Source organism: Anolis carolinensis, chromosome 1 (assembly GCF_035594765.1).
Source record: "Anolis carolinensis isolate JA03-04 chromosome 1, rAnoCar3.1.pri, whole genome shotgun sequence".
NCBI classification, from domain to species: Eukaryota; Metazoa; Chordata; class Lepidosauria; order Squamata; family Dactyloidae; genus Anolis; species Anolis carolinensis.
Window position 1 is genome coordinate 161,206,969 of NC_085841.1, and position 16,786 is coordinate 161,223,754.

Sequence of the window (16,786 nt, forward strand, 5' to 3'; positions counted from 1 at the left end):
TTCACCAAACTTTGGGGATGGAGCCCCTCCAGAAGTAGCTCTATGTTGTTTGATGGACTTAATGATTAAATTCATTAATTTTAGTGAATAATTGCTAGTGAAGACATCCCATGTTGTCCTGTAACTCATCTCTGTGTCTCACTGTTGAATTTCAGCATTAAAATCAAATTATTAAAAATCATCTTCAAAATGTATGCATTTCTTTTGTTTTTGTTTTTTAAAAAATGGGGACTGTTTGGGGTGGCAAAAAGGATCTTGACATGTATGTAGTCTGTGGATGTCCACTTGGTCCATCTTCAGTATACAGTGGCCAGGATAGGCCAGATTTAAACAACAACAACAATGTGCATTCCTTTAAAAGTCAGTGTAAGCTATAGTATCAAGTCAGAGTAGAAGAACTCTGTATTGCTCTTAACTTCTGCTTCTTTTTATCTGGAATTTGGACTATTGTGCTCATTGGTAGAAATGTAACTGTTCTTTCATTCTTGCAATGCGAAGTTCAGATTGGGGTGGCCTCCGCTGCTGCTGCCAACAATGCCGTTAGTGTTTTTTTGTTTTTTGTTTTTTTGTTTTTTTGTATTGGGTCAAAAAATCTCATGGTAGCTGACAGTTTTTTCAAAGGAAGTATTGTTTGGTTGTGTACCAATGTATTCCCCAAATACTACCTTAGGTGTGTGCAGGTGCCATAATCCCAAACCATTGGCTAGACAGACTGGGAATTTTGATCATTGTAGTCCAATAACATCTGAGAAGCTATGTTTGGAGAAGGCTGAGATAATCTGATCTGTTATCTAAATGTATCTGTTGGGTGTAAATACATGGGTGCATGAGAAGACACACCTAAATCCTTTCTAACTTGCTATATCAGAGGAAGAAGGAAAATCATAGATTAGTTTGTGTCTTTCTAGTGAGAATAGATTTATCACAGAGTGGATCCAAACTGGGAATTTCTTCCACAACTAGAGTTAGGCCCCTTCTACACTACCATATGAATCCAGATTATCAAATCAGATAATCCACATTATCTGCTTTGAACTGGATTATCTGAGTCTACATTGCCATATAATCAAGTTCATGGCAGATAATCTGGATTTTATCTGGCAGTGTAGAAGAGGCTTAGTTGTACTGAATTTGTAAGAACAGAAATCCAGTTAGTCATCTGTTTCTAGGTAATCTACATCCATGGAACCAACCATCAATGACTTGAAACTATTAAAAATAAAAATCCCAAAGGAAACCTTGATTTGTCATATACAAGGGACATTGTATATAATAGGACCTGAGCATCCATGGATTTTTGTATCCATAGGGTGTCTTGGAATTAAATTGCAGTGAATATCAAAGGCCCTCTATACTCAGAACCACAGCTGTTTCTATTCTGTAGACTCAAGTAGTAAAATTTTATGTATAGATGGCAATGGCAAAATCTATTAATTACCTCCGTTGTTTGGAACCTGCTCTTCAGAACCTCTTTCTGGGAAAGGAAAATGGCTGAGAGCAATGTGTAATGAACTGTGGGCAGCAACATGCAATATTCCTTATCCCTGCAGTTTCTTGTGGGTATTTTCTTGGCAAATATTCTTATCTATAATATCCATATCACACTTACCAAGGAAGGATGAAAAATATCATTTTTCAAGATGAACAGTTGATATCATGTTTATCACAAGCAACTGACTGGAAGACATTGGGATGGATCTCATTCATACCATTGGATTTGTCATACTGAGAATAAGCATGTGGAAGAGGGTTTTCTAGCAGTTTTCCCTTCCTTTGAGCTAAGGCCATCTAAGTTGCTTTTGGTTTTGGCTGGATAGAATTAAGCATATGTTTATTTTTATGATTACATGCAATGAGCATTAAAATGGACTAACTTTGTGTTTACTGTGCCCATTATAGTTATACTGACAGATGCCAGTAATTTAATCTTTCCTTTTTGTTAAAGCAAAATCCTCCATGAAATTTAACAAAATCACTCATTTTCTTGGTTATAGTAGAATATCCAGAATAGTTGATTAGAAGGGTTTCTTCTTACGTTTTCAAAGCTGTTAAGGGTGTTGTGTGGCTGTGTTTTGGAGGAGATGGCTGGCAGGATTATCTCTGGGTTTTCCTTGACTTGGAGGGCTCTATGAAATTCATGGGTTGCATAGGCTGATAGATATGTTGAAGGCACATATATATAGACATGGAAGTATATAGTCTATAATATATGGTCTTAATGATAAAAATGTACTGCATTAATCTCAGGACCTTTCCACACAGCCATATAACCCAGAATATCAGGGCAGATGATCCACAAGATCTGCTTTGAACTGGGTTATCTGAGTCCATACTGCCATATAATCCAGTTCAATGTGAATTTTATACAGCTGTGTGGAAGGGGCCTCAGGATTCAAGCAGGAGCCTGAAGCTTTATACTAGACATCCCCAAACTCTGGCCTTGCAGCTGGTTGGGACTCTAACTCCCAGAATTCTTGACCATTGAACAAGTTGGTGGCTAGGGCTTTGGGGAATTGGAGGCCCAAACAGCTGGAGGGACGCAGTTGAAGGATGCCTGCTTTATACTATCACTTATTTAGCAACAATTGTATTTCCCTGGCCAGAATTTTGTTTCTTAAACATACCAGAGATCCATCAATTTTAAGCTGCCATGGTGATATGGGAGGAAAATAACTGGGAAAAGCGTATGGCAGTGATAGAACCACAAACTTCAGCACTGCATCTATCAATGCACTTCAGTGCTTCTTTAGGTCCTCCTAGGATTAACAAAGCTCCTGCATTTCACCACTCAACTCAGAAAAGAAGAAGGCTTCTTTTAAAAAATAAGAGTTAGGATGCAATAGTTACACTGACCAATAGATATGCCAACCTGGATTTTGGGACTGATTCTTTGACTAAAATTTCTAGATTTATACATGAGTATATATAGTACAGTAGAGTCTTACTTATCCGACATAAGCGGGCCGGCAGAACATTGGATAAGCAAAAATGTTGGATAATAAAGAGGGATTAAGGAAAAGCCTATTAAACGTCAAATTACATTATGATTTTACAAATTAAGCACCAAAACATCATATTTTATAACAAATCAACAGAAAAAAACAGTTCAATACACGGTAACATTATATAATAATTGCTGTATATACAAATTTAGCTCCCAAACATTGCAATGTATTGAAAACATTTAATAAAAAACATTGACTACTAACAAATTGACAACAAATAAAGATAGAATTGCATAAAATGAACTTACAATAACAACACTGTTGAAAATTAAATCCATAAAAAGTTCAGACCTTACTGCCTAGAGAAACAACTGTGGATCCGGGCAGGAGGCAGACTATGTTGGATAATCCATTGATAAAGCGAATGTTGGATAAGTGAGACTCTACTGTATATGAAAAGTAACATCATTCCATGAACCAGTTTTGCCTCAGCACTGTGAGAAACATGTTTTTTCCCAATCTGATTAAGTTTTTTGCCAGTCAAATGTTGATTCTCAATTCATTTTTCCTAGCTTGTAGTCTGCAGCAGAGCTGTGACATTAATAGCACATAATTAAGAAAATTGATTCCAAAGAGATTATGCAGAAGTGAACTGCGTTGTCTCTGCAGGACTTGTAACTGGAAATAAAAAATGATACTTCTAAGTGCAAATAAGTAATCTGATTCAATCACTAGACTCTTTCTTTAATAAACAAAGATGAGTCAACTGTCCCGTGGAGCTCCATGAATTATGCGTAAACACCAATACACAATTGCTTTTCTTTTACAAATGAAAATTAAAAGAACTACAGATTATGAAATACTTCATCTGTTTTGACCCTTGTAACTCTAAGGTAGCTGAAAAGCTACAGTCATCTGTTCCTAAATTATCTCCTGCTGTGGGTGTTATAGCTCATTAGAAGCTACAATGCTATAAATAAAAAATCTAAAACTTGCCAAGATTCAAGGCTGTCTAAAAGGTGTTACAGAACAGAATAATGGTTAATAAGATTGAACATACAGGGCTGTGACTTTTCCAAGATATTGGTCTATAAGACCTGCATCTCCTTGTGGCCACTCATTCCATCGCCCCTTCCTCTTATTGTGAAGAAATAAGATAAGTGTTAGACAGGCTTCAGGATATTCTGATGTTCTGCCCATTTTTGCCCTGTTTGTTAAGAGTAATATAAGAAATAGTTCACAGTTAAGACTGCAGTGGGATATGAAAGACAATATTTAGAACCACTTATGACATAGACCTGTGGTGTTTATAAAGAAGGGGACTGATTTACTCCTGACATTTTTATTTCTTGAGCCTTATCTGAATAAGGAAACAGAATAAAGAAATGAAGAAAAAGAAAAAGAAATAAAGAAATTTAAAAAGCCCATTCCAATAAAAAATAGAATAGAGAAATAAAGAAAATGAAGTAAAGGGGGAAAGAAATAACGAGAAATAATACATTTGAGACAAAATCAATAGCAATTTCAGGCTGACCATATTAACGTATTTTGTTTTTCATTTTTTCCTTAGATTTGTGTGATGGTTTGCAAGATACTTTGTTGATATGAAATAATACCCTATCTTTAAAAACACACCACATATGAATAAACTGTAAAATACCCTCTATCGATTTCATGGGCCTTGTTTGTCAAGTGTGTGAGATAGCAGTTATGTCAACAATCAAGCAATTGCCTCTGGTTCAGTTTTAATTAACGGGTGGATATTAACAGGAAGAATACTTTCTCCTTGACAGAGGTGATTTGTCATCGAGGAAAAGCAAACATTAGTGGTGGCTTGAAAATTAATATAAAGTCTGCCAAAACTGAATTCTTCTCACAGTCAGATTAAAGGAACATTAATTTACTTCATTTATTTAGGCTACTCTGGGGCCTATCACTTGCTGTGTTCTCATTCCAAGTGGCTATTTCAGCTGCTCCACATGAACATACATCCTGGAAAACATGGAATAACAGCCTGACACATTCAAAAAGCAATAGGTTGGGAAGAATAGCTACAGTAGAATCTTGCTTATCCAACATCAATGGGCCGACAGAACATTGGATAAGCGAAAATGTTGGATAATAAGGAGGGATTAAAAAAACGCCTATTAAACATCAAATTATGTTATGATTTTACAAATTAAGCACCAAAAATCATGTTTTACAATAAATTGACAGAAAAAGCAGTTAAATACATGGTCATGTTATGTAGTAATTACTGTATTTACGAATTTAGCACCAAAATATCTGAATGTATTGAAAACATTGTCTACAAAAACATCAACTACTAAAAGGCAGACTGTGTTGGATAATACAGAACACTGGATAAGTGAAGGTTGGATAAGCGAGACTCTACAAAAGAATACCTATTGAGCTACCAAGCATCATCTCACCGCCAAACCAGCATAGTTAACAAAGAGATAGGGGAGGAGAGAGAGAAAATAAAGAGATAAAAATAATACTAGTGGAATTTTCATTTATTTTATGGGAACTTGTGTTAATGATTGATACTGTTTGGGCCTCCCCTATCTAATAGTTAACTTAGATGCAAAAGATAACCTGCTTCTCTTGTATTCTTCCTGTATTGCAGATGTGGAGTTCATATTCATATCATACTTAGGAGGTACATATGGGTCTTGCCGTTCATTAATCTAACATAGCATTTTCTCCATCTCTCACCTATAGGCAAATTATTATTTAAGTTTGGACTGCTACAATCAATTATTCTTTCTCATGCTTTGCATACAATCTCATTACATGAGGAAATTTCAGCATCCTATGATGCTTCTACCAGAATTGAGTCATGGAGCCCCATGCTGCCCATCACACGATGTAGCCTCACTTCCGATGGGCCTCTGTGGCTCAACTGGGGCAGCAGCATCCAACGCCGCTGCACTGCTAACCTTCCATTAGGAACAACAGGGCTACCGCATGGGGAAGCGGCACAGTGACACTTCTCCATATGTGATGGGGAAGTGTCAGCTGCTAGCAAGCTCCAATGTGGGGCACTGGTTCACCATAATACTTTATAATATTTTAAAATAATTTCTTCCATCTTTTTTTGTATTGAAGCAACTCCATTAAGGAACATCAAATAGAAATTGCTGCACAGTGCTCTGTTGGTGGTGAGCAACGGAATCTCTCCATCTGGAAAGTGTTATCTTCCATTTGCAACTTTCCTGTTTTGCCTACCACAGAAAATCCACTAGGGAGATAAAGCAGAGTAGCTCCACAATGTATTTTAACTGGAAGCACCATGAGGTATTTCTCAGAAAGCACTCATGGTGATGAATTGTTGTTTTGTACCTTTAAGACATATCCAGCTTATAGTGATCCTATCATGTAAGTTTTCCAGGGCTGAGAGATTGTGATTCACCTGGCCAAGCAAAGAATCGAACCCTGGCCTCCAGAGTTGTAGAACAACACTCAAACCACCAAACCTTGTTGCCTCTCGTGACAATGCATATTGTCCTTAAAAAAACTTGGTTATATGCTTATACCAACTTTGGAGAAGTTCTGAGTGCTTGGGGTAAAACTCAGATCCCAGCTCTTCACTTGGTGAACTTTTTCCATTAGGGTTGTTGTTCGGTGAAGGCTAATCTATTGTCTTTATAAAAGAGAAATGAATCAGTTCTGCCTCATGATTCTACCAAGCATACATTTGGGTTCCTATTCAAGAGAATGACTAACAGGCCAGAAATAGAACAACATCATCTTGGGAACAATCTATGAGTGTTCTCTGGCTCATGAGAATTGCCAGCCAATATTAAATGATGTGATGGTGAGAGCCATAATCTAAGAGGGAGTTTGAAAATGCTGGCATTGACAAACACATCATCAAAAATTAGTTGCTGGTGAGAATTCTATTTCAACTGTGTTTTGAGAAAACTTAAGGATCAGGTTGCTTTCCAGCATGCAACGTGTTTTAACTTTAAACTTGTATTTATTTTAAACTAGGCTTACAGGCAAGACAAAGAAAACCTCTTGATCGAAGAGCCGGGGCATCACATTCACCGCCAAAATGGCAGAAGATGCTGATATGCGCAATGAATTGGAAGAAATGCAGCAGCGTGCTGATCAGATGACTGATGAGGTGAGGAAATGTGGTCAAAACCCAATGCAAGAAAATCTCATCATGTCCACCAGCTGAGATTTCCCCCAAATACATTCAGAGTTAAGACTGGTTTGTGAGGTCCCAATCTCCTAGGTCTACTGACTATAATCTTATGGATCGGACAAGGTGAGGGTTCAACTTGAGAGCTTCATCATATAAAGCAAGCATTCTTCCATTCAACTACAGCTCTTCCACTATCTTAGAACTGTCCCAATTTAGAAAAGTCATCAAAGTGTTGGAATTGTTCCAACGAAGATTATATTCATGATGCCTAGGGATAGTGGGTGCTTTACTCAAACACATTTCAAGGGCATTAAATTGCTCTTTTAAGTTTTGCCACTAAAAGTCCATTAATGTAGCTAGCTAGTTTTCTTGTGGCTTTCAATGGGCTTCTTGTTGGAATAGCATGTAGGACAGAATAGATCACAGCCCTTCTTCTAATGTCACCTACGTAGGTATGGACCAGAGGTGAGAAAACAATGACTCCTCAGATGATAATGAAATTAAATTGTCATCAGGCCTAGACAGTATGATCGATTGTCAAAAATGATTGCGATTGTAGTTCAAACACATCTGAGGACCACAGATTCCTTAGAACTATCTGTCTATCGTCTGGGTGTCTATAACCAAGCAACTGAGTGCTCCTGAGGGCGGGGTGATGTAAAATTGGATTGCATCGAATTATTTTGCTTATCACTAAAGACTGATTGCTCCTTTTGGAAATTGACCCATGAAGGGCCACCATCACTTAGAACTGCCCTCTGTTGCTGATAACCATATAGCATTGTCTAATCACCTTGAGATCCAAATGCTGCAAGGTTCTTGCAACATCCCATTCTTAAAAGCCAGGTCAGAACCTTGACCTGTTCAGTCATATCAAACCTAAAGCATCCATGTTCTGTTTTTGGGAAACCAATTGGAAGAGAAATCATATGGTGTAACGGGGAGAATGTTCAGTCAGGACTGTGGAAATACTCAGATCCCTACTCAGTCACCAAAGTACTTGTTCAGTTCACCTTGCGGCAGCTGCTATAGCTCAGCTTAATTTAAATCATGGGTGGTTGTCAGGATAAAATGAGGGGGGCATAGGGATAGAATGACTATCATCCTTAGATCCTCCAAAAATTATCTCTGATCTCTCTGGTGTCCTGAATGTGCCCAAGGTTACTCATTGTAACCAATAATTATGAGTAACATGAGTTTACCAATTGTTTATTTTTCTTTCCTTTTTTCTCTTAGTCACTTGAAAGCACTCGTCGTATGCTGCAACTTGTTGAAGAGGTAAGCATGTTGTAATTTCTGATTAATATTTTTCTGAGACATCTAGTGTTTTGTATGAATTGATCCCTCTTGAAGACCAAGAAGCAAAATATGATGAACTTCCCAAAAGCAATGGTTTTGCTTTTCAAAGCAGTTAGTTTAACAGCATGAATTATTATATGCCTTCAAGTTGTTATGACAACCATAAGGCCAACCTATCAAAGAAATGGTTTTAGACTATCATAAATGTTCTTGGATTGCAGAGAAACCATCTCAAAACTGCTTAAAATCCAGAATATGAAGGGTGAATTGTAAAAGATCATGTGTATGACCTAGTCTTGTTTAGAGTAGATTGAAATCATGACTAAATTATAACCCATTCATTAGGATGGGTTTTTACTAATTATGACTAAGAATGGATCCAAGTTAATGTGAAACAGCCCCTTGCTTTCACTACAACAATGGCACACCAGTCTACTTTACAGTGAGTACCCTAATTCTTACACCACCTACGTTATCCCAACTGAAAGGAATTTGGGGATTATGATGTGAGCCCTGACAATGAACTTATATAATTAACTCTTTTAGCTTATATTAAAATATTATCTTAAAAGATAATGATGGTATTCAAGAAATGCTATTTAAGAACTTAGTCTAGATGTAGGCAGGCAGAAGAGTGTGGTGGAAGCAGATTTCCCTACAGTCTCTCTGCAGGAGATCCTCCTGCCTCCTAAAAATTATCTAAAAGGACTGGGTGAATGAGGATGAACAAAGGACAAGAGTACATCCCTGGATAGAGAGATCTTTTACCTTGTGAGTTAGGCATCCCCATGACAGTAGAGCAGTGAATCTTATGCCAAGCTTTACTGCAGTCTATCCATGGTCCTGAAGATAGAGTTCTGCTGCTTAAAAAGATCCCCTAAACTTTAGACCAGTAGTTCTCAACCTGTGAGTCCCCTGATGTTTTGGCCTTCAACTCCCAGTAAACAGCTGGTACACTGGCTGGGATTTCTGGGAGTTGTAGGCCAAAAGACCTGGGGACCCACAGGTTGAGAACCACTGCTTTAGACTAAAGCCAGAGGGTGAAGATTCACTTACTTAAGCATAACTCAAAGAAAATATCTTTGAATTCTACCTCTATTAAATTATATATGTTTGATTCATACTGCATATTTTCTTTGGCTGTAGAGTCCTTATCCCTCCTCTCTGTACACACAATACATACATCATTAACAAAGAGCATGCCAAAAGAAATGATCGTACTGCTGGTAGCCTTAAATGGTCATATTCTCCTGATGAAACTGGAAACCTCTTGATATAAGTAAAGAATCTATACAAAGAGGGCTCACTTTATGGATGAGCCAAAAGGTTTCATCAGTAAGGCCACGTTGAGCTCAATCCTTTCTGCTAACATGACCATAACAGAAACCCACTGTGGTCTTTCTGAACATGTTCCTGTATGATCAGGAACCTGTTTCGTAAACCTTGATAAAATTAGGAGATCCTATACCATAGAAAAGATCTTTCATTTTTATACTGGTGAACAATTTTAGAATTGATCAGTAGTGGAAGGAAGCAGAGTGGAAAGTAAATATACATTTTATAAAGTGAGAGGTAGTGAAGAAGGTCTTCTGCTGTAAAAAGGCATCAATACAGCAGGTATTATTTGCTGCAGTGATACTGCCAGAAGTTAATTTCTCTTAACACAAAAAATATTTATTCAGCTTAAAAGGGGAAATTGATTATTATTATTTGAAGAAAATCTAAGAAGAGGAAGATTGAGCATGCATACATAGTGTGACTGCTCATTCTGTTATTTCTGTATTGTGTATATAGATTTAGTATGGCTGTTGTTGTTGTATTATAGATGTCACCATTTATCTCTGTGTGTACACAATGAATATTTATATTCTCATAATGTGTGAGCCATGTTGGAAGCTTACCAAATAAATGCCTATATACTGAAGTTCTACATACAGTGAAAATTTGAATGGTGTAGGTAAACTGAATGGAAAATCATGTTTCCTTTTAAAGAAATTCATTAGCATATTGCTAATTAGCATATTGTTAAAATACCATAGTTTTAAAATAAATGGTGGTCTTGTCAACTGGGGTAAATTTGAGGACTGAGAGAACTAGGAGCAGAAATGATAACTCTCTTGTTAAGAAAAGGTTCCACAAGTCCTCCTTGTATCTTTAGGCAACTGACACATCCCTTTAGTGTCTTGTAGCTTCTGGCAGTGTTACACTGTCCTAGTAGATTAATGTCTCTGTAGTCATCTTCAAAACAAAACCATTATGTTAGAGCAGATGAAATAAAAAATAATGTGCATGCCAAATTTGAAAAGTCCAAAATAAGAAGACTGATGTCCACTCTGTCAATGCTCTCTCAGTTTTTGTCTTTTTTTAATATCTATTAACAGAGTGAAGGCTTTTATGGACAATTGTATATCCAATCATAATATAGGTTATGTTGGAAAAGCTTTTATTAGTACTAAAGACCCAGGAATATCTCACAGCTGACTATAAGAATAGGATTAGACAAGTTGAGTGACTGAAGTATCCTTCCTCTAGTTCTACGTAACCCATTTTTTCTGTGATGCCAACTGATACTCTTAGCAATGTTTGTCCACCTCTCCTCTTCCTGTCTCTCTCTGCTCTTCTAAAGTGGAAAAGTTTTCTTAGATGCTTCTGAGGAAGTATCCAGTCTGCTTTAAACTTTGTTCTTTCAGTCTCTAAGGTGCTACAAGATCCCTTCACGTACAATACTCCAGACCAACATGCTTGTATGTAGTTTCCAGAGTAGAAATCTTGTTGCTCTCCTAGTTTACCTTGTAATAAATTTGAAGTAAATCTTAGTTTTACGTAAGTTAATTTTTTAAACTGATTTATAGTGTATTGTACAGTTTTTATATGTGTGTTTTATTGTAAGCCACCCTGAGTCCCCTGTTGGGTGAGAAGGGCAGGATATAAATATTGTAATAAATAAATAAATAAATAAATAAATAAATAATTTTGAGGACCTTTCATGCCCAGTTGTTTCTAGTACAAACTAGTATTTCCATGATATGGAAGAAAAAAGGAACATGATGGATATTGTAATATCTTTAGGAGTAGGTGGGCTTCTATTAGTCACAGTTTGCTATACATTTAAACCAATTAATGTCAGTCAAGTAAAAGATTCTTGCTCATTATAGTGTTCATCTTTGGGCAAGAAATATTACCATGTGTATGACAGGCTCTGTTTCTGCCACTCGTGAAGTTTGACTGACATTAAATAATTGAAAATAAAGGACATTTTGCTCTTAAATTTGCTTCATTACACCCTTGGGAGAAAGATCTAGGAATCTGTTTGGATGGTGCTATTCCTCAGTCTTTCTCTTATGAATGACTGAAAAGTAAGAATATGCCTTCTCTTCCTGTCCTTCTGGTTCATCTGTCCTCCTTCCAAGATGTCTGGCTGTCAACAGATGAATGTTGCATTTTGAAAGAGACCATGCATATAACATCCAATGAGATCAGGTTGCATGGTCAATTTTTGGGGTGTATCTAACAAAGGGATGGGAACATGCAATTAGCCAGATATTGAACTGCAATTCCAGCTTTCTTCAACATGGACTGCTGGCTATGGATGCAATCCAACAATGCCTGAAAAGCCATACAATTCCCACCCCTAATCTCAGGTATCACACTTTTGAGATAGACACACATTGGATTTGAATGTGAAGACTCCATGCTAATGTGTCCTTTTTTGGGGGCACCCCACAGAATATGCATGCTATATCAGTAGAGAAGTGATCTCACTCTCCCATCAATTGTAGGAGAGAGAATAAACATCAACATGTAGGGATTGGTGGCTCTTATGTAAAGTGGGCCAAATACTGGACTGATATTTCATAATGAAAACGAATGGAATATTACATTTCTTCTACATTTTATATGGGTATAACCACTTTCTATTGTATCTCTCACCCTTTGCCATGACTTCTGCTGTTTATCTTTGACCCCACCCTACCCTCCCCTTCAAACTATTTGTTTTCTCACTAATTCCTTTCTATCTCTGTTTCTTTATTTCATCTTGTTATTCTTGCTGGAATGTAGAGCAAAGATGCTGGTATCAGGACTTTGGTTATGTTGGATGAGCAAGGAGGTAAGTTTGGATTGTTTACATAAGAAATTGAAACCTAGTTATATTGAAGTTAATAATTAACTAGGTCTTGGTAACACACACACACACACACACACACACACACACACACACACACGAGTGTTTGTTTACTTGTGGTTCTTGATCTACAACCAAATAAAATATGACTCTGGCTAATAGAGATAGAAACCCGAAATAAGCTTTCTGGTCATCAGTAAAATAAACAAGAATTTCTTAATGGATTCCAAACTTGGTATAAAAAATAACAAATTATAGTAATCAAACCTCTTTCTTCAAGAAAATAACTCTAAAATAAAGAATAATATTTTGGGAATTAGCATCTTAAACAACAAGGGAATTTTTATCAATATTCTGCTCCAGTTCATAAAATTTCAGAATACTGTGGATGTTCAACATTTCATTGTATAGTAGGTCTCAAAACTGTTTATAGAATATTATGCAAATAACTGAACATGTACCTCAATGAAGTTCACGCCAATCACAGTGCAGTAGGAAACATATGATGCTGTCTTATGCGAGTTGGATCACTGGTCCTTTTAGCCCATTGTTATTTACAGAGCATGATAGACAAGATTTTGGACATCATGGCCTTCTTTCCCAGACTTAACTGGAGGTTAAAAAGATTGGGCCTGCCACTTTTGCATGCAAAAAGAATACTCTGCCATTGAAATGACTTCTAGATAGGATAATTTACAAGTAATTTGCATGCTTTTTCATGAAAATATGTACTTCCTGTCTATGACATTTTCAATATGTGAAGTAACAAGTGGAGATCTCATCCATACACCAGAGTGACTGGATCAAGGCATGTCCAAAATATGTTTGATTGAACTATTTATAACTTTTTCAAACATGTTTACAAATCACTCTGGTGTACAGATGAGATCACAGCCTGATACAGGATTGTTTTTCTCACATTAGTTCACACTTACAAATCTTCTACATGGGAATTACATGTAGGCATGAAAAACATTTACTCTAGAGGCTAATTCTAATTTGGCATACCCAACGATGGATCTCCAGATGTTTTTAGAATGCAGTTCCCAGCATTCCTGACTATTAGTTATAGTAGTTAGGGATAATGTCTGTCCAACATAATCTGTCCAACAAAACCATTGCTAACCTCTGTGCTAACTACTTTGGTAGAACAAGAATCTATTGAACAGTGAGACCCACTGAATAATTCTGATCATATGGGAATGCAGCTAAATTGCAAATAGAAAAGGTATGATGTCTCAGTCCCCCCCCCCCCCCTCCAAATTAGTATGAGCGTAATTACTCATCGAATGGTACTTTGTAGATTTTTTAAGTGGAAGACTGGTCATATTTTGGGAAACGTTGTGACTATTGCATTACACTTAATGCCCCCTAATGAAATTTGTATCACTTTTCTGCAGGCTAGATAAATTATTTTTCAATATTTTGTGGGGAAATGTAATTTACCTGTTGTATGTAGTTGAAACAGCCATATCTCTGCTTACTTATGGGACCCTGCTGTTGTTTGTGCTCTGTGTCTAAACCATCCTTGTCTTAGCTGATGATCCGATTACTGAAACCATCCGTTACCCTTGGCAAGTGATCTTTTTTCAGATGACCCTGGCAGGAAGATTGTTAGGTGTTATTTAAATAAGGACATGGATCATTTAAATTTGGAGATGACAAAGAAGATCACATCTCTTTCAGATTTCCCTTCTTATGTCTTAAGGTTTCCCAGATTACCTGTTTACTGTGATAATGCAGGGAATTGCAAGAAAGAAAAAAAGCTCCATGAGAGATTGTCAGTATAATTAGCATAGAGCAAGAGTTTATTTCTGGCATGCAAAGCAAACATCTCTGAGGTCATTTAGGCAACGCAGGGGTGATCCAGGGGCAAACCATAAGCCACATGCTAAGCCATAGAGCACTTCTGATAGTTCTCTTGTTGCTACCTGAAAGATCTAAGAGTTCATTCAAAGAAGAAGTCCAATTAAAATCCTAATGGACTGGAGGACAAGGAGAACAATGACAGGTTTTTTGAAATCCTAAAACATTGCTCATCATAGAGATCTCTTTCATATTATGCTGTACAAACTCACAAGTTCTATAGACATTTGAGATTTTGCATTTTGTGAGTTTTTGAGAAGCATTTGGCAAATTTGGTTCTCCTTGCTTGAAAAAGAAAGGGTTGATGCAAAGAGGAGATCATTTGATCTGAGTATAATGGCCCCACATGGAGGACTAGCTTTTGATGATACAAAATGCAAGGGCATACTCTAACGTACAGCCTTGGCACCAAAAGCATTATACATCACTTTCTTTCTATCTTAACTTATGCTTATATTTTCAGATAATGACCTCAGAAAAACTTTATTAATCCTCTCCATAAGGTCATATAGAAGCATGTGTGGATTGTTCATTTTCATTAAGCATGTTCACATATCCCCTACATGAAGATAACAATCATGTGGTCCCTGAGCCACATGCAGGGTCACAAATCTGTTTAGTGGCCTCTAGAGCCCTCCATCCAAAAGGAGAATCTAGAGTGCATGGTTATCCTCTAAAAACAACATAGGAGTCTAGCTTGTTTTCCTTTTTAAAATCCAGCTTTTAAAAAAGCTTTCAAACCAGAAATGGCCTATTAGGTGTTTCCTACTTCATGAGAATGACTGATGTGGCCCCTGAAGCTCCTTGAAGTTTAACTTCCATGCTCCCCAGTCTTTTCCCTCTCTAGATAAAAATAGCTTTAGAGTAATTGTATGGGCCAACAAACCAGAGAACTGGATGCACAGGAAATCTTCTGATATTACTATATAGAAGTAAGATTAACTAGTCAAATATGTCTTGCCTGGTGATAAAATAAGACACAGTGTAATCCAAATAGGTTAACATAAGAATACACCCCTCTGGACATAGGGCTGCATAAAACTGCATAGGATTGCACAAGGCACAGTTTTATGTATGTACTCAGAAATTAGACAGAATCTGAAAATAGTCATCGGAAAAGCTTGCCATGGGTGGCTACACAATCCACAGAACATTATTGTTCAGTCTAAATCTGATAGAAAAAGCTGTCTCGCACACAAAATCATCAATGCCACAGCTAGGTACATTGCTCATGTTAGCATGGGTATTCAGGAGATCAGGGTATGAGATCATTCTACTACTTCTTGGCTTAGTCATAAGAAGTCAGGATGTGAGGGGGCAAAGATTTTATTGTAGTTGCGCTACTTCTTTGCTCTCTCTAGTAGAAAAGCCATATCTGACAAATGGCCATCCACCTCTAATTATAAATCTTCAGAGAAGGAGATTTCACCATGCTATGAGGCAATGTATTCCATGATCAAACATTGTCTAATTCTTTGGAGAACCCATATAAGATCTTCCTTTATTCCCATGTTTTTCTTGTATTCCCAAAGTGAGGTTGTACACATGTAGACTGAGATATTTAATGATCCTAGGGCACATTCTCTTGGAATCCTCCACAGTTAATAGTGGGCAAAGTTTTGTTTTATGAGAAACACTGGCTACATCAATTAATCACTAGTAACTCTACATGCACCTTATTGATTTTATCTTAGTTTGATCCCCCTCAGAATTGTTTTGATGTGGTGGCTCATATGAGATCCCAAAAACAACATATTCCTACTGGGGGCAAAACAATTTTTCCCTCTGGCAGATATCTTTCAAATTGTATCCTTCAGTCTTGAAGTCAAAATCAGATATGAAATTAACATGTCTAGATTTAAGATAACTGGATCCCATTGATCTAGGTCAAATTCCAAATCAGACTATATCTGACTATATAAGCAACAAAATTGCTTCAAATATTCTGGGAAATGAACTTTGTGTCCTTATATCAGCTTTCATGAATCTGTGGCCATCCAGAAGTATCAGACTACAAATCCTATTATGTCAAGATACTATTGCTGATGCAATAGGAATTAAAGTTCAACATCTCTAGAAAGTACCAGATTTTTTTTCATCTGTTGAACTGCATCATGTAAAAAACTTGGGAATGCTATTTTTTGGATTTCAACTCCCAGAGGCCATGTTGGCATCATAGAGGAGTCTAAGAATTGTTTGGAAAAAAACTTTCCCCAGCTCTGGAGGCTATAATAAGTCTATAGGACTTTCTACATTACTATTCCTACTCCTTACCCAGCATTTGCGATATAAAGATTTCAAGAAAAAGGGGAAAAAAAACCTTCAGAAGCCAAAAGACCACAGTTCCCCATCACTGCAGAGTACAGTTCCCCTCTCTTCTCCCTTTGTTCGGTTTTG

The 16,786-nt window shown here is 37.0% G+C and overlaps 1 protein-coding gene across 2 annotated transcripts in view; it reads left to right on the forward strand.

Moving 5' to 3' along the window:
* snap25 (synaptosome associated protein 25) overlaps nt 1-16,786 on the forward strand; it is a 64,844-nt gene that overhangs the window by 34,589 nt on the left and 13,469 nt on the right. For both annotated transcript variants that reach the window (XM_062957686.1, XM_003215305.3), the window contains exons 2-4: nt 6,942-7,077; nt 8,338-8,379; nt 12,460-12,508. In XM_062957686.1, coding sequence (XP_062813756.1) covers nt 7,006-7,077; nt 8,338-8,379; nt 12,460-12,508 — 163 coding nt within the window. In that variant the 5' untranslated portion in view covers nt 6,942-7,005. The remainder of the gene's footprint in view (nt 1-6,941; nt 7,078-8,337; nt 8,380-12,459; nt 12,509-16,786) is intronic.